General features: G+C 49.8%; 1 protein-coding gene across 2 annotated transcripts in view; it reads left to right on the top strand.

Moving 5' to 3' along the window:
- The first annotated feature begins 4367 nt into the window (after window positions 1–4367).
- The window catches only part of FLT4 (fms related receptor tyrosine kinase 4), a 92176-nt gene continuing 78384 nt past the window's right edge, over window positions 4368–18159 (top strand). For both annotated transcript variants that reach the window (XM_067567536.1, XM_067567538.1), the window contains exon 1: window positions 4368–4783. In XM_067567536.1, the coding sequence (XP_067423637.1) occupies window positions 4720–4783 (64 nt within the window). In that variant the 5' untranslated portion in view covers window positions 4368–4719. The remainder of the gene's footprint in view (window positions 4784–18159) is intronic.

The following is an 18159-nucleotide window of genomic DNA, read 5'->3' on the forward strand; positions in this document are numbered from 1 at the left end:
AAGAATAATTTGTATCATCCCATCCAATGTTCCCCACCCTGTGTGCTGCAGGCCTGGTTGCTGTAGAGGATAAGTGCTGTGACCACAACGCTGGTGCTGGGAGATGCCAGGTGACAGTCATGAAACAAGTCTTCCGCAATGAAAGGGTTTGCCACAGGGTGACAGGCCCTTTAAGGAGAATGGGTCCACCCCACCTGTGAGACACTTCAGATGCCTCTCCAGGTGGAGAAAATGAGTAATGTTGCGTGGCGGGCAGGTCCTGTGACTCAATCAGGCCTCTGGAGTGTAAATAAAAGAAAGGAAGGCCCAGGAGTTGGGGTGGTATTCAAAGGAGTAGGACAGTTGCTTGAGGTGCTCTGCTCACAGAAAACCTTTCCAGCTCCCAGGTAGAGGGTGTGCAGCCTGCAGGAGCTAGCTAGGAAGGCTGGGTGGGAGTTCTTGTTCCCTTGTGAGCTTTGTTAATGAGCCTCTATCCCAAGAAGCAGTGCTGTGTGACCCATCATTGCCCAGGGCCAAAATTACTGGGCACCCTAAAGAGGGAGAAATGGAGGCAGCAGCTAGTCCAAAGCCCGAAGGGATTCTTGACTCAAACCAAGGGGCTGCTATTCTTTGTCTAGATTTCCATTTCAAACATGCCTCAGGCCTTTCTTTATCCTGCACATTATTTAAACCTCTATTTAATTAGGGCCAGAAATGAGAGATGCTTAATTGCTGAGTGACCTGAGTGATGGGCCTCAGTTCCACACCTGTTTAGCATTCTGAGAGCCCTGCTGCTACAGAAACTCACTGCACAAAACCCATTACCCACGGGGACCCCCAGGCAACTGAGAAATGGTTATGAACTGTGGTTTTCATGTCACTAAACCTCACCTGCTAATTCAGCTTACTGAACCCTGGAACAGCACGCCTCGCAAGCCACTGGTCCTGGAAACTGGAAGCACCTGTTTCTTCTGCTGCTTAATGCCCCAGCAGTTCTCTGGAGACGGTGTCTCAAATATCGGCAAAGCCACCTCTGTTGTATTTCTTAGGAAGAGGCCTGTCTTTTTTCTCAAGACAGCTAACGGTGTGGCCCCTCGCACCAGCTGAGAGAAACTGAAACCCACAACCCAGGCCAGCCCAGCTGCATCAAGGCTGTTGGTAAGTGCCCTGGGGGGGAGTCTGTTTCGATAGTGGCTCCTTCCTCTCCCCCAAGGTCTGGTCCATGCAGAGTCACTAAGTCTCTTCACTCGCTTTCGCTGAGTATGAGCATGATTGCTTCATTCCACTGGTCTCTTTTATTTAGTCATTCATTCATGTGGTGTGGGGAGGGTAAGATTTTAAAATAAGATATTTTTTGTTTCCCAAGAATACAACAACAGAGAGGCCCTGCCGGTCACATAGTGTTTGGGATGGAAAATTCACCTCAGTGGTTTCTTGGGTGTAAACCCTTATTCACTTCCCACCATTAGATGGCAGTGCGGTAAAGGCTGGTGGCAGACACCTTTGGGACATAGCGTGACACATCCCCTGTGTGACCTATTATGGGCTGTTCCATAAACAGTGTCGTTTTGTTCCTCAGGTGACAAACACACCCTTCCCCACCTGTGATTGTTGATCATGTGCTGTGTTCACTACCCCTCAGTCTGGCATCCTCAGGGGAGCAGTGAATAGGTGAGATGGAAACCTCGCTTCATCATTTCCACCCCTCGCTCTCTTATCAGTCTCTTACCAGTTCTGCAGCAGGCCATCAAAAGAGCAGTGCTATATTTCCTCTTGTGCCTATCTGTCAAAGCCATGTGATTCATCTATCTGCCGCTCTCTGAAGCTAGCTGCCTCTTTGTCCCTTGGTCCATGCCCAGGTGTCTGTCTTTGCTTCTCTTAGTTAAACCAGATATTCACAGACACTCTCCATGCTGACGTTCATTTCCATAGCAGTGAATTAAAAGCATGTTTTTCTTAGAATCTTCCCCAACCGTCAAATGTTGTACAAGAATCATCCCAGAGACTCAGGAAAAAGATCATCACATTTACGGAAACCTTAAGAAAACAGTTCTCAGTTATGTCTCTCCAATCCCCATTTTCCATACAGACTGTAAACCCCCTGGGGCTGGGACTGTCTACTTGGTTACTTGTATGTACTGCACCTACCACAGTGGGTCCAGGTCTTAAGCCCTAGAGTAATAGAACTATACAATGATGCTCCATCTAGGAGAACTGTTTCAGAAGGGATTGCTGCAGAAATTTGCTGTATAATTGGGGATGTTGCTGGTCTGGATTGTGATCCAGAATTATAGATGGTATTTCTGGCCTTATGTTAGGATCTAAAATTGTCCTGACAGCTAGACTGTTATTGGGTAATGAGTGCTGGATACATTAAATTTAAAAGCTCTTTTTTCTGACTTGGAAAGTTCTTGAACTGATGAATGGACATTCTGAACCAGGAGCAGTGGGTATCGGGATATGAAAACTTGGCAGTTTTGAGCAGGTCAGAACAGTCGTTTTATGGAAATTTCAGATGAAAATGCCTGAGTCTTTGCCAGTTCTGACCTGTAAAGGGATTTTGAAAGATGGGCATTGAGGTACAATGTGTGTGCATGTGTAGACATTTTAGGGGTTAATATCTCCAAAACTGTGGAGCCTTATGGGGGAAAAAATCTTTTACAATACCAGCAGCTTCTTAGATTTCCTTTGAAGGCTTTGGAAGAAGGGCATGGAGCATTTTTCCTCTCACAGGTTTGGGGAGGCAATTAACTACACAGTAGAATTCCATTTTGAAACTCTGAGCGCATGGTTCTCATTCCAGGCCCCTCTTGTGATGTCTGCAAAGTTGTATAATTGATAAATCTCTAAGGTACAGAACTGGGACACTTTTTTTTGTTTTGTTTTGTTTTTTTTTACTATGGAAATATACAATGTATGTGAGGACTGGTGTCCAGATTGCTGAGGCTTGAATGTAATTAGTAAGGGCTCTAAATGTAAAGTTGCTAGCTACTTTCATGGCATTTCTTTGGCTGTTTTCCTTTGATTTTTATTTTATTTATTTTTATTTTTGCAGCTTGCCATAAGAGGATTTTTTTCCCCCTCCACAGAGGCTATCCTGGAGGTATTTTTGTATCCCCTGTAACTTACGAGCCGCCTGGCTGTAGGTGGGGCGGGAATGGTGGAAGGGAGTAGCCCCAAAGTATTAGACAGTCCACATAACCAAAACTTTCCATTACACAAGTGAAGGTACAGTGCAGTACTGCTGCAGTCACTCACAAACACACACACACACACCCCAGCATGCAGATCTTTGAGGTTTGTACAAGGAGCTGCAGTAGTAGGCTCCTTATCCTCTCTACAGGCTGGCCCCTAGGGGATAACATCACTGGCTCCTTCCTACCCCACAATGCCAGTGCGTGGCAGGCTGTCAACACCTGTGGGACTGCACTGAATCAGTGCTCCCGGGCCATCAGACCAAGCATACCTAATGGCAGGCCGGGGTAGTTCCTGCCCTCTCTAAATGAGATGGCTGCATCCTGTAGCACACCTGCCTGGTGCGAAGAGCTGTGGTGCTCTCACCCCGGTGGCCCTGTTCCCTCTAGCACCCACACTAAACCAGCTGGCTTGTACGTTTCCCTGGCACACCCTGCCTGCAGCCTGGAAATTCTTTGAAGGAGTAGTTCTAGGTTTATTCATGTGGCTAGCGAAAGAAAGGAAAGGAAACAAATCAACAAACAGCTGGAGGAGGAAATAGCATCCAGTAATCAGCACTCCTGGTCCCCCGGGCAGGGCTTCTTGCAGATGCAGAGAGAGCTGCATTCAATGACTCCCACGTGTTTAGTACTCTACACCGTCTGTGTGGTTGTGCATGTGTGTTTGGGGGGGGGGAGCACAGGGGTGTGCTTGAACCTAGCTGTGTGTACATGTAGGGTTGTGTCTGGGTGAATGTACATCCTCCGTGTGTACCTACGTGTGTGTGTGTGTTCGCAGCTGTGTGTTCCCGTCTGCGGCGAGGTGCAGCTGTGGGTACCTGCAGGCACCTGGGCAGAGCAGGTGGGCCCAGGGGGGAGGCATGTGCCTCTCTGTGCGCGGGGGGAGGCCTGGCGGCTCTCGCTCTCAATAGCGGGGTGCTCCCTGGTTACCAAATACCCCCCAGCAGAGACAGGCACCCTGAGCCCCTCCCCCCTCCTAACCACTCCGGCCAGCGGCGGAAGGAATGGATACAAAGTATTTAAAACACTCAGTGGGTCCCTCCTCCCCCTTCCCGTCATCACCCCTCCCGCAGGATCCCCTTCCCCTCCCCGCCCCTCCCTTCTGCCCCTCACCCCTCCCCTCCCTTCCCCCTATGACCCCCTCTCCCTTCTGCCCATCCCTCCCCTCCCCTCCCCTCCCCCGGCGCGCACGCCGCCCCAGCTGCGCCCTGGCTGGGAGCGGAGCGGGCAGGGCAGAGCAGAGCGGAGCGGAGCGGGGCGCGCAGCACTGCACGGGACGGGACGGGACGGGACGCGCTGCGCTGCGCCGGCAGGAGCCGGGGGAGGAAAAGGAAGCGGGGCCCGATCCTTCCCTCCGCCCGGGGCCAGCGTCTCCTGCGCGCTGCGAGCGGCGGCTGCACGGCTCAGCGCGGGGCTCTGCGCCTGAACCCCCCCAGCCAGCGCGGAGCTGCCCCGGGCGCGGGGAGAGGGGACTCGGCTCCCGGCTCGCCTCCAGCCCCGGCCTTTTCCCGACGGCCCCCCGCCCCCCCGGCACGGAGCGCTGGAAATGAAGAGAGTTTGCACTTTGTCCCTCTGCCTCTGGATCGGGATCGGGATCGTCTCGGAGGCAGGTGAGGGCGAGGCGCCAGGGCCGGGGGAGACGCGGGGGCCGCCGGGGGTGGGGGGATGCTGCGGGCTGGGCACGGCTCGGGGCGGGGACCCTGGATCCTGGACGCCCCCCAGCCCCGGGCACGCTCCGCACCGAGCCGCTCCCTGCGCCTCGGGGAGCCCCAGCTCTTCTCCTCGGCGGGCGTCAGCCCTGCCCCCCCCCCCCCGCCTCTAGCCCCCCGGCGCCCCATCACCCCTCGTCTGCCCCCCAGTGTCTGCCCTCCTATCACCCCCCGCCTGCCCTCCCCCCGCGTCCCGCCTGCCCTCCGCGCCCCATCACCCCCCATCACTTCCCCGGCGTCTGCCCTCCCCCCCGTGCCCCCCCCCCCGCGCCCCATCACCTCCCCCCGTGCCTGCCCCCTCTGCGCCCCATCTGCTCCCCCTGCCTTCACCCCGCACTCCGTCTGCCCCCATCACCTCCCCGGCGTCTGCCCCCCTCGCGCCCCGTCCACTCTTCTATCTGCCCCCCACACCCCCCCATCAGCCCCTCCACGTGCCCCGTCCACCCTTTTATCTGCCCCGCACCCCCTTTTTGTTTTTAATACAAACCCAGGCAAAGAGGGACTGAGTCATTCCCTCTGCCCGCCAGGAGGGGACGCTCCTAGGTGAAAAATACCCCCCCACACACACCCCAGGCCAGGCTGCCCCCCAGCCATGCTTCAGCAGCGTGGGCTCTGTCGCCCACCCCCTGGAGCACTGGGAGCTGGAGGAACAGGTCTGCGCTGGCCCCCATGCTGATGGACTGGGTGGGCCCAACAAGGCTTTTTCCATCACTGACCCCCGTGGTCCATGTGCTGGCCCGGACTTGTGGGAGGCCTGGACCCAGCACGTTACCAGTCTTTGAAAACGTTTTGCACCATTCTGCCCCCACTCCCAGCAGGCACGGCTGCTGCGCTGTGGGGCGGTGGTGTCTCTGTCCCTGTGTCAGTGATCGGCACAGGAGCACAGGGGGAGAGGGCGGCGATAGCCCCCGTCCCGTTTGCAAGGGAGTTTTCTGTCCACCTCGAGCCGTGGGTCCGGGGAACTGGGCGGCAGGAACAGTTTGATGGCTCGTTTATTTATTTTGCCTAACGTCACTCATTAATTAGTTAATGTCTGCACCATGCTCTGCAGAGGAAAAGTGCTCTGTAAGCACATTATTAGACCCCCTTCCAGTCTGGCCTCCCCAGGGGATGAGAGCTTGCCTCCCACAGACTCAGAACTAATTTGCTCGGCCTAAGCTGAGTGGGCTGTGAATCATTTTCCTCTCGAACAGCGCTAGTGGGAGCAGCCGGGGTGGTTGGGGTACAGAGCTGAGTCCCTTGGCCAGTGTGCGAGGTCAGGTTGACACACGACCTACAGAGAGCCCCTTGGGTTGCTTGCGCCTGAGGATGGCTCTGGGCAGCGTGAATGTCTGTCCTAGAGGGAGACACTTCCTGCAGGTCTATTGTGGTCTGGAGGGAGCAACCTGGCCTAGTGCTGCCTGCTGGGACACGTGCCGTGGTCTCATGGCTGCATCTAGGAACAAAGCACCCTGGGCTTGCGGAGGCAGGACGGAGGAGGTGCTGGAGTGATGGTAGATGGTACCTGGTGCTGGGCCGGCGTAGCCAGGCTGGCGTGCTAGGCTGGGGGGTTTTTTTTGGTGAGAGAAGCCCACTGGACTATTGGGTATATCTAGGAACAAATCCTGCTCGGTCAGTGCTGCCAGGATGGAGTAGGTACCAGGCCAGCACTTCTGGGACACTGCAGGTATTAGGAGGCCAGACAGAGCAGGCACTGGGCTGGTGCTGCCAGGATAGAGTGAGCCCTGGGACAGGGCTGCTGGGATGGAGCAGGCTCAGGGCTGGCGCTGCCACAATGGAGCAGGTGCTGGAGTGCTGCCAGGACGGTGTTTACTACACACATTGCTGCAGCTCAAATGTGGAGTGTAACATAAAAGCGAGACCACAAGGTAAATAATAGTGCAGGAAGCTTCAAAGGAGAGAGGATCAATTTCTGGATCATAAATGACCTTTTTTTATAATCTCAGCTTCATGACTCATCATCACCGCGTTCCATTATTGGCCGTAATAAAGGGAGAGCTAATGGCAGGTTTGTGGGTCTGACTTGCACTCTGAAATGAGGGGCAGTAAAGAAGTCTAGAAGGGAACGTGCCGCACCAGTGCCCAGCACCCTGCACTGGGATGGAGCACACAGTGCCGGGATGTGCTACCAGCAGAGACTGAGCTGGCCTAATGTTGCTGGGTTAGAGCACATCCGGTTGATGCTAGGGGACGTAGAACACGCGGGCCTGTTACCACAGCGGGGTAGTTCCATTCCAACAGCGTGGCAGCAGATCTTCTGTTTGTGGCATTGCTGCTGGTGCTTCATCCGTTTGAGGCTCTTTCGGTGGCAACTGGTAAAGTTCTTTCATCTTGGCCTGGGACTGAAGGCTTTGGTGAGATGAGTTTCTGGACCAATGAAGACTAATGTGATGTCTGGGTTTAATGACAGCGGTTTGAACTTAACAAGTGCTATATAAGGGCTAAATATTATTATTGCTAAGAGGGAGGGAAATCTGCATATGGAACGTGGGATTCTACCAAAGCACATACGGCTTCTTTTTCAGTTCAGCCTACGGCCGAGGATATCCCGAAGTGGAGCAATGTGAAGTGTCCACAGACTTCTCACCATATTAGCCCCCATTAGAAAAGTATAATCCTCTTCCTAATCATGGGCAAATGCAGAGGCTTCTCCTCCTAGAAACTGGGTATACCCTGAAGAGGGGACACGGTTCACTTTGGACAAATACAAGATCTATTCTCTTCAGGTTTATATCCCACACCCATTACCATGGTACCTGATTGACTGATATGATTTGCTAAATGGAGTAGATATCTATCTGAGGTGGGGTAGGGATTAGGATTGCTAGATCCTCCTGTCTCATTGCAGCTCTCTCTTGGATCAGAAGCCAGGTTGAGTGTTATAAGGAGGTGAAGTGGCTTTTGAAATCCGATACGGAGAGAGAGAAACTGCCATGAAAGAGAGCGGGAGGGTCAGTGCAGCAGATTTCCCTTGGTCAATGGATGTTGCATGGCTGGAATTGTACAGGACTGTCACTCCACCGTTCAGCTGACCCACTCAGGTCTGGTCAGTGTAATAAACTCTCTGGGAGTGGGGTGTCTGAGAGCTTGGACATCACGCTGACTCCTGTGCAGAAGGTCCACTTGAGTTGGAGGAGTGGAGTTCCTGGACAGGAAAGTCTGGCCAGCTCATTGAATTTTAGGAGATTATCTTCTGAACGTTAGGATGTAAGGATCTGACCATCCCTCTGATGGTCAGGATACATGTGCAAGAACAGAGTTATTCACTTGGACCAAAGTCACTGACCCAGATCCCAGAGCATTCAGTCATTTCTCTGGATGCACTGACAATACAGCTCTCATGCTTCCAGCCTTGGTGTTAGTGCGGTGAGAGATGGTGCATCATGAGCATCTTGTGCCTAAAGCAGTTCCATCCCCATTTATTTATTGTTAGTAATAATGCCGGCCATTTCTATAATGTCCTTCATGCAAAGATCCAAGAATGTGCAACTTAAAGTGCAAACCATAGACCTTGATTTATGAACTCTGCTTTAATTCATTGCTGTATTCGCTGAGTGCCATCGGTGTGCTCAGGATGAAGGAAGGCGTTCCAAGCATAAGGGAGGCAGGGAAGGCAGCTACAAAGGGAATATTTCGGAGATTAGGCTAGGTGGAGTAGGAAAATCTGAGAGCAGCAGGCGAGGACATAGGCAGGGGTAGAGCTGTGCCTTGAGCCTTGACAATTGTACAGAGATCACATCATCTATCACTGCAGTGCAGCCCCCGATGGAAGGGAAGGGGGCAGCCGCCTTATCATGCACTGCAACACTACATAATTCATTTTAAAAAGCCAGAGAACTTCAGATGAGCAATTGGAATGACCCCGTCGGGACGTGGCTAGAGCATTAGAGCAAACGCCGCAACTCCTGCGAAAATGGCCACAAGATCTTTAATGCTTGTGGACCTTGATTTTTACATCTCATCTAATGGCAGACTTTCCTGCAGCAGGGTGCCCCGTACCACCAGGGGAGACTGCCAGCTCAAAGGGAAGAGTGCTACTTATGCCGGCACCACTTAGGTTTCTCTTGGCGACCTCCCATCTGCGTGCTAACCAAGTTCGGCTCTGCTTAGGGCATGAGGTCACAGCTCCGCGGGTTAGAATATTTCCCTGTTCGTTTGACATTTTCCACTTCTGCTCTCCTGGGCATTGGAAGACACAGGTGTCCCTGGTTTACAGAAGTGACATGGGAGAGAGCTTGTGGTTCTACACTTCCCTGTGAGAATTTCTTGCAGAAGAAAAGAGAGAATTGACTTCCATGGGAACCACAGCAAGAAATGATGTCCTAATGAAGCTGCCTGTTATACTGGAGCTAAGAGGACAGTGGAGAAGGAACCTTACAGAGAAGATAATGTGGGCTGGAAATGGGCATCAGGAAGAGGAATGCCGCCGCACCCAGCATTTGTTCTCCATATGATGCTTTGCAGGAATCTGGGAGAATGATCCTGCTCAGGGTGAAGTGTTCCTTTGCAAAGCCCTTACTGAGTGAAAGGCCCCTCGCAGACATCTCTGCAGGGGCCAAGGACAGGGCTGTCTCAGGCCCGTCCTGCTCTTTTTGTTCACGGTGGCGTGGGGAAGTACAAGTAATGTGTCCACTACCCAGGCTTCTCACCAAGACACAATTCAGAGGAGAAGTTTCCAAATCAGGGTTTTACTTCCCTCTTTCAATTGTTTCAGAGTTTGGGTCTTTCCTATGAATGGGGACAGCACCCATTGCTGGGGAAATCTACAGTCACAGCCCAACGCCAGGGACTCTGCGGCACGTACCCATTGCCGGAGGAATTCTCTGTTCAATCCCAATGACAGGGAAACCCAACAAGAACTCCTGGCTGAGGGAGTCCTACGGTAACAGCCCCGTGACATAGGGGAACCCTACAGAGTGAGCCAGCTGGTGGAGTAATCCTACAGCATGAGCCTGTTGCCATGAGAAACCCCGTAGTAACGACCCAATGATAAGACAAGCGGAGTTTGAGCTCCTTTACGGGGGTGACCCAACACGGGGTGTCCACGGTGCAGGGTGATTAACAATCTGAGTCTGCGGGTGGAGAGAACACGACAGCCCAAGCCAGTAGATGTGGGATTGGTTTTTTTTGTTTTTTTTTTAAATATCCTGATGCTCCCAAAGAGGCAATTTCTGCGTCTCCTTTAATTTCATTCTGCCTTTTTTGGGTGAGATTTTTAAAAAACTGCCTAGGAGATCTGGACGCCCAATGCCCAGCTCCTTGGCATCTTTAGAAAATCTCCACCCATATCACAAGAGGGGTGGGAGGATCCAGTCAGAAGCCTTGTGAGAGTGGCACTCGGAAGGTCTTGACTGCAGCAATTTCTTCAGACAAGCACCCGGGGACGGTAGCACCTGTTGTAGTGTTCAGCAGAAGACAACCGGACACGTGGTGTTCGCAAGCTTCAGAGTACAGTCTTCTCTTTGGGACAGGAGCCCAAGGGTTCCCTTGGCTCTTATCTGGAATCATAATACCTCCTTTCTGAGCAAAGAAATGCTGCTGCAGCTGCACTGGCATCTAGTGACTGGTTAAATCAATCCCAGGGTTTTATTGCCTCTGGCTATCCCTGACCTTTGTTGCTTATTTCAAGTTGTTAAAGTGGAGGGTTAGGTTAGTCCCAAGGGTGTGTTTCCTGTGTGGTCAGAATTGTTATGATGTTTTCAGTGTAAAGTGTTGTTCCTATTTGTAGCATCTCATTGTTAAAGCAAGTCTTAATGGAAATGGAAATGCTGAGAGATCAAGGGAGCTGAGAGGCAGGAACTCCTGAGTTCAGAGCCTGGCTCTGCCACCTGTTTGCTCTGTAGCCCTGGGCAAGTCACTTACACTCAGGGCTGAATTCAGAGGTGATGCATAAGGTGATATAGAAGGGGGTGAAATCCTGGCCCCACTGATATCCATGGCAAAAGTCCCATTGACTTCAGTGGGCCCACTATTTCATCCAGGGACTCTAAGCTGGAGAAGTCTATATGCTGAGGAACCTAATGTAAATTATAGCAGTTGATTTATCCTTTAACATACATCTTCCTACTCCCTGCTATTCGTCGCTTTTCTTGCAGCCTCATCTCCCCTGACCCCCTTGGGGTGTGACTTACCCGAGCTCAGACTCCCGTGTACAGACCTAGATTCAGCAGGCCAAATTCAGAAGCGATGTGGGATGCAAGTCACAGGTTGATAAGTGGACATGACTCTAAAGGAATCTGGAATGAATCCAAGTTGGTGTAACACACAGGCTAGGGCAACAGGAAGAGGCATGGATTAGACCAGCATAGACTCACTTAAAATCACCTCTGATTCTGGCTCTACCTCCGTTTCCCCTTCTGTGGTATGACGATAATACTATGAATGTTCATTCTCCTCTACCTCTGCATTGTGAACTAATTGCAGTTTTTGTGATGGAAATGTGTTGTCTGATTGGTCAAAAACCGGAACAATCCATGGTGATTATCATAAGGGCAGCAGGGAAGGACTAGGCAAAAACCGTATCCTAGACAGAGCCGAACCTCCTGGGCTTTACACTGGAGTGTTGGCAGAGCAGTTACAGGTTTACCTTCCTGTAGCAGCAAGCCTAGTGCTGGTCAGAATTCATACCAGCCTCTGGAAAGACACAGTCTGGTCCCGGTAGCTTCAAAATGGAGTACACTCAACTAGTATCATGAGATTCATGTGCCGCTTTAATACATACCAGAAGCGGCAATTCTGCCCCTAAAGCGTTAAAGCAGCTAACGACATGCACAGGTGTGGAAGACCTCGTTCTGATTTCTAGCTGTGCAAATCCACAGCTTGCAGGTGCTGAAGGGTTAAATTGTTTGCACTGTGAGATTCCAGTTCACTGAGTGAAGGTCAGCTGGTGTGTTGGAATCAAACTACATTGGTTCCCAGCTCCCATGGTGGTGCTAAACCAAGTGACGTCGTGCCCCTGCACACAGACACGCCGTCCCTCCCGGGGATAAGCCAAGGAACGTGGCAGCAGGTCTGGGATGGTTCCAGCTGGGTTGGATTGGCCAGAGTGGAAAGTCTCCAAATGGTTAAGTGAAGATGCCTGGTCCTGCTGCCAGGCTGGGTGTCCAGGTTTGTTCTGGTGGAGGTCAGCAGTGGTTCATGGGAAAGGAAAAATTGGCAGCTGGGCCGGATGTCCTGCATTTCCCCTCTTCCTGCAGCCGCTTGAGCGATGTTCCTTATTTAGCTTTCCTGACGGACAGGAGGAATCTGATGGCGGAAACTGTCACTGCCTGATAACAGCTCAGGGACCCCTTTCTGATGGACAGCACGCAGGGAACATGCAGCTTTCATTCTGTGCAGGATGGGCGAAGAGGGCAACATGGGCTGCCCTCTGTGCCATGTTTTCATTGGCTATTTTATAAACACCACCTCTGGGCGGGACAGGCGGGACGGGCCTTTTCAGCCCCTCCCTTTGCACTTGTACTTGTTTGTGCCTAAACCACACCAGGGTCTATGGAAAAGAGAATCAAGGACGAGAAACGATGACGTCTTTCTGTGGGGCTCTGATGCAGGCGTCCAAGCTGGCTGATGGAATGTAGGCTGAGCGGGGAGGTCCTGGAGTAAGGCCTTCTGGCTGGGATCCACGGCTAGGCAGACCTTTCCACTTGCTAATGGTGGGGAGGTGACAGCAAGGCCAGGGATAGCAGTGGCGTGGCATGATGACATGGTCACGTCAGCGGGGTGGGAGGGCGGGTCTGTATGTGTCTCAGCACTCCCCATCTTCTCATGGTAAAAGATGCATCTCACTGGCTCAGAGACTAATGAAATAGTCTTATATCCACGTACACTGTATGTGCTCATGTTCATCATCCCACAAACAGCCCAGTGTCCCAACGTAGGGGCTGTATGTGAAAACATGGTTCCTATTGCTTTTTATTCTGCATTTGTGGATGCCATTAAGCTCCTCTCTCATACCAACTAGATTATATATATAATGAAACAAAGGGGAGAGAGACTTTTTTTTAAAAGGGCAAACACCAAGCAAAATAAATTACCTAATAACATTGACAAGATAATGCTCTGTTCCACTACATGTAAGTGAATGGAAGACTCTGGATTCACACTGGTATAACTTCAGTCAGAATCAGGACCAGCAGGTGCTGCAATAGGGAGCTGTAGAGTTATTTTGCTACTGGTTTTGGAGGCTCTCCTCAGCCACTTACTGCCCAGGAGCCTACGCATAGTCCTTGCGGCTTTGCCTTCCTGTGGATTTGGTGTCACACGTTTTTGTGGAGCTGGGCAAGGCTTGAGTGCAGTCGCTGTATGGGGTGGCTGCATTGCACTGCACAGTTTCCCCAGCATGGTGCAATTTAGACTTCTTTGATTTCATGCACTGGAAAGATGAGGTAGAACCCCGGGGCCTGAAACATTACTTGCAGGAGTTGCACACCATATATCCTGTTTGAGCTGGGCAAATATTACAAATCTATCTAGAGAGATGAGGTTGCTAAACTATCTGTTCGATCTTGTATTTAGCTGAGAAACACTGCGTAACTTTCCCAGACCTGAGGAAGAGCTCTGTGTAGCTCGAAAGCTTCTCTCACCAACAGAAGTTGGTCCAATAAGAACTATTGCCTCACCCACCTCATCTCTCTAATATCCTGGGACTGACACGGCTACAACACTGCATAAATCAACCTAGGGCAGACTTACGCACATGTTGCACTTCATGCAGTGGGTGGTCCCTTTGGCATCAGTGGGATTACTCACACATTGTCTACATTGCAATCAGGAGGTGTGATGGCAGTATGTGTAGATATTAACCGAGCTAGCTTTGATCTAGCTAGCATTGATCTATGTCTACACAAACTGTAATCACACCTCCCAGTTGCAGTGTAGAAATATCCCCTGTGCATCGTGTTAAGCATGTCCAAAAATCTCTGAAGGATCAGGGCCTAGGTTACCACCATAGCACACTCATTGCCATGATCTAGGATTACCTAACAATTTTCTGTGCATATATTCTTGGATTTTTCAGCTAGGTTCAGGTGGTTTCTATGTTCACTTTCCATGAACATTTTTGCATTCAGGTGTCACTGACATGCAGTTTCATGTGACGTGAATTTCAAAGTCACATGCACAAATATTTGAGAAAAGTGAATTTTAGATCTGCATGCACAAGTACTAACACTAGAGGTGCTTGCATACTCATCCAATCAGGACTAGAAACAATACCATGTGACTTCCCTTGACATCATCCCCCTAAACAACACATCTCAAATGTTGGTGCTCAAGAATCGAGTGCTTACAGAGAACTATGACCAATCCATGGAACTAGGTTTTGAAACCATCAGATACGTTAAAATAATAATCACATTTGAAGAAGCCACACATTTTGTGGCTATTCTGAGAGCAGAAAACTAAGCACCATGTACTGAGTAAATGTCTGTTTTCAAATTATTCGCGTGCCGCTTCTCCTCTCACCGCCTATGCTGCTCATCATAACTATGCATAGTCATGTTTCCATTAGAATGGTTTAGCTCCCATTTACACACCTCATGTGAACAATGCACATAACTCACCTTACATATCCCGGGAGGGTAATAGGGCTTATCTGTTGTGTTGCTATTTACACAGGTCCACACCCTTTTCCTTGCTGATGGTCAAAAGCTTGCCTCACTTCCACTGTGACAGCTGCAGGAAGGGATGGGCATCATCCAGCAGATGGTACAACGAGGGAGAGCAACATAAACCAAAATAACTGGTGGTCCGGGTCGCCAGAGACATGGACAGAGGAGAATAAGACTTATTAGTGGCATAGAATGAGCACCACATGAAGGAAGGAAGTCTTTATTATTGGACTAAAGCTCTAATGATTTAATTGAGAGTTTTGCCTCAGTAAAGATGGAGTAAGGACTTCAGGATTTGCCCTTTGTTATTAGTATTATTTATTGAGAGCATAGAGCATCCACAAGCACACGGTGTCTTTCCCAAGAAGCTCGTATCCTAAGTTAGCCAGTTCAGATGCATACACCAGATGATAGGCCTCCAAACAGTGTCGCTATCACCTTTTTTTAAAAGGTGATGTGGTGTATTTCACTGGTGCATTAACATTGATCTAATCAATCAATTACTTTGCTACTGGACGTCCTTCTTGAAAGCATGATGCTCTTCTCATGGGGATCCTGCAGGGCCTAGGATAGTTGCATAGAATTGTGCTGTGAATCAGATGGCTTTGAAAGACATATCAAGAGATTCATCAGTCTCAGAAGGCCCATGAAGGTCTGTAAAGTGCTCATTGGCCCTAGAAAGTTTGTACAGGGCAAATGAGGTCTGTCAAAGACCTTATCGGCCCCAGACAGCCTGCAGAAGGTGTGTAGATGTAGCGTGTGAAAGGTACATGGACACTGCATGTGAAAGATACATGGACACAATATGGTCACCCAAAAGTCTGTAGAAAGTGTGCATGCATACACTTTGAAGCCCGCACAAGAGGAGAGGGTCTACTAGTTTAAGTAAGGGATTGGAAGTCTGGACACCTGGGTTCTGTTTCTGCCTCTGCTACTAACTCTGTAAGCTTTGTTACTTAGTCTTTCTATGACTCAGTTTCCCCATCTGTAACATTGACTTCAAGATATATTGATCAAAGTGAAGCTCAAGTTGATAGTTTTCTTGAAGGACAATAAATCTTGATATTCACCAAAACAAAAAATCAATAGATGAATTGTAATTTACATTCATTGTGGTCATTCAAAACAGCTAGTCTGCAATTCCACATAACTGAATAAACTGACAACAGGGTTTTTGGTCCCATTTTAAAATAAGATTATAGAGGGGAAAGAAAGTCAGATGTACAGCAAAATCTATTATTCCCTTACTGGAAGGTGAGTTATACTCAGCAAAGTTGATCAGGATGTATCATTTGCATATGTGATCTGATGGGCGAGCATTCCTTCTTCACACCTTAGTATTCATCTCTCAGGAGGTAGATAATAGAAACTTAACAACTCGTCTTGAGAGAGTTTTCAGCCAATCATGAGGCAAGATTATCCTCTTGTTTGTACGGTAATACCTACTTCCCATGGGGTGCTAGGAGATGCAGCTCATTAGTGTCTGTAAAAAGTTCAGAGCTCCATGGATGGAAGGTGGCTATAGAAATGCAGTGATATCATATTCATATAAGAGACATATGGGAAGAAGAGACCTTGCCTACTCACAAACTTGCCCCAGCTTCACTAATGGTGTGTTTATAAACCGATGTAGTCAACCCCGTAGACACTCCTGTTTTGGTTTGAGTGGTTTATTGCAGTCTATCTTGAGCCAACAAAAAAATGGACATGTGCATAGATCTGTCTAATTTAGGTGTCTGTTAAGCACCATGTACGTGCATGGTGCTGTATAATTGTCAAGAGAACCCGGAAAGTAGGCATATAGATGTCTCTCGTGGCCTTGGCAATCTGTCAGAGGGCCCTTGGTGGGCAGAACACACAGGGAGGCTCATGGTCGTTATTCTAAACAGGCTGTAGAAGCTGATTTTTGTATCTGCGTTCATTCGAGCCAGTTTTCTGGCAGGAGTAAAGGCTGAAGAAAATGGGCAGGTTAAATTGAGGGGGGTTCAGAGCCTAACATTTCTTTGCAAGGGTATCTCCTTGACTGGAATTCACATTCTGTGCTGGGGAAGAGAGCATGTGCCCCCTTTAATTCATGGAATAATCAGTTCTTTACCAATTCAGTAAACAGTCTTGTCAGACCAGCCCTTTGTTTACACATGTGCACACACCCAGACGGCCTGAATAGGAATTTTATGACCTAGTCCTATGGACTAACATGATCCACTGACTTACCTCACAGTTGGTCACGTTGGTCCCTCCAGTCCGTATTCAAGCACAAGCAAAAGCAGGTTTGAACAAAGCAGGAACAGTTAGTTCCTCGTGGTATCATCCAACTCTCCACTGAGGGGAAGACAATTCTGTTAGTTACATCCTCCCCCCCAGCCCCTTATTATGGGACTTGGATTGCAATGAACATTGCAAAGTGATAGTGACTTGCAAATGGCTTGCTCCTGATTTTGCAGTTCAATGGCACCAGGACAAGGTCTGTGCTCACAGAATTTGGCATTTCACAGAACTCCCAGCCCCTCCCCGCCCCCAGCTGCTAGACAAATAAAGTGTAATGCTGACGGAAGGCATTTAATCCCCAGCTCTCCAACCTCTAGAGCAATAACCAGGGGGGGAGGTGGAGGCATTTCAAAGAATTTATCCGGGGGAGAGGACTGGGAAAGGGGGAGCATAGAATCTATTTTTAATGTAAGGGGGGGGGAATACAACCCTGCCTGTATTGTAGATAAGAGTCAGTGGCTGTGCCTGAACCGTTGCTTAGTGAGTATTGCTGTGAATGGAAAGCAGACGATTCCATGCAGCCCTCCCCTCACTGAAAGAAAACACTTTTTAACACAATAGTAGATAAAGAGCAATAATAAACATGGCCCTGCCTGAACTCTAGAGCCCTGCGCAAGTGTGAAAAGATCTGTCTGCAATCCGATGTACCAAATGGGAGCTGGAAGAGGCGATGTTCTCCTGGCACCAACTCATTGACCAGGGAGAGTTACCCTTCCTGCGTTCAGCCTGTTGATACATCGTGCGTGAAATCACTCCCCGTGCCGCCTCTCCCCGTACCAACTCGCTTCTCCTGTCCAAGCCACTTCTTCAAGTGCCATGGTTGTGTCCCTGATGCTGAAGGAGCTTTTCCATGGCATTGCAACCAAGACTTTGCTGAGAATCTAGCGTAGGATGTTTGCAGCCTCTCCTGTTCTCAGCGATCACACGGATACCTTTACAAAAATATTTTTGGTGACTATAGGCCAGGTGAGAGGTGATGGGCTAACAGCCCTGGGGCAGAAATCCTCTTTCTACGCACAGAATAGGTACAGCGCAGACTTCAGCAGTGCAAGCCCCAAAATGCATCTCAACCCTGACCTGAAGGGAAGATCTCTGTCTCTCCCCCAGAGATGGGGCTTCTCTGTCCGTGTCCGTTCAGTCCTTGCCCTCGCTGCTGAGACTCCAAGGATGGCGATGAGATAGACAAATAAAACCGAGCTCAATGGGTATATTCTGATATAAGATCATTAAACAATCATCCCTTTCTGTGACCCCAGACAACCCTCACTCTGCTGAGTGCTAGCCACATTCCCCCAGCCTCTGAACCCCCTTTCTCCCCACCACTTTTAAGAATTCCTTCTGGTTGCCTTTGTTCTGCACTCCCTTCCCCATCTTTCACACTTGCAATGCTCTGAGATGCAC

The sequence above is a fragment of the Emydura macquarii genome, unplaced genomic scaffold (genome assembly GCF_026122565.2).
Source record: "Emydura macquarii macquarii isolate MOO-44397 ecotype Brisbane River unplaced genomic scaffold, CSIRO-AGI_Emac_v2 contig_2768, whole genome shotgun sequence".
Classification (NCBI taxonomy): domain Eukaryota; kingdom Metazoa; phylum Chordata; order Testudines; family Chelidae; genus Emydura; species Emydura macquarii.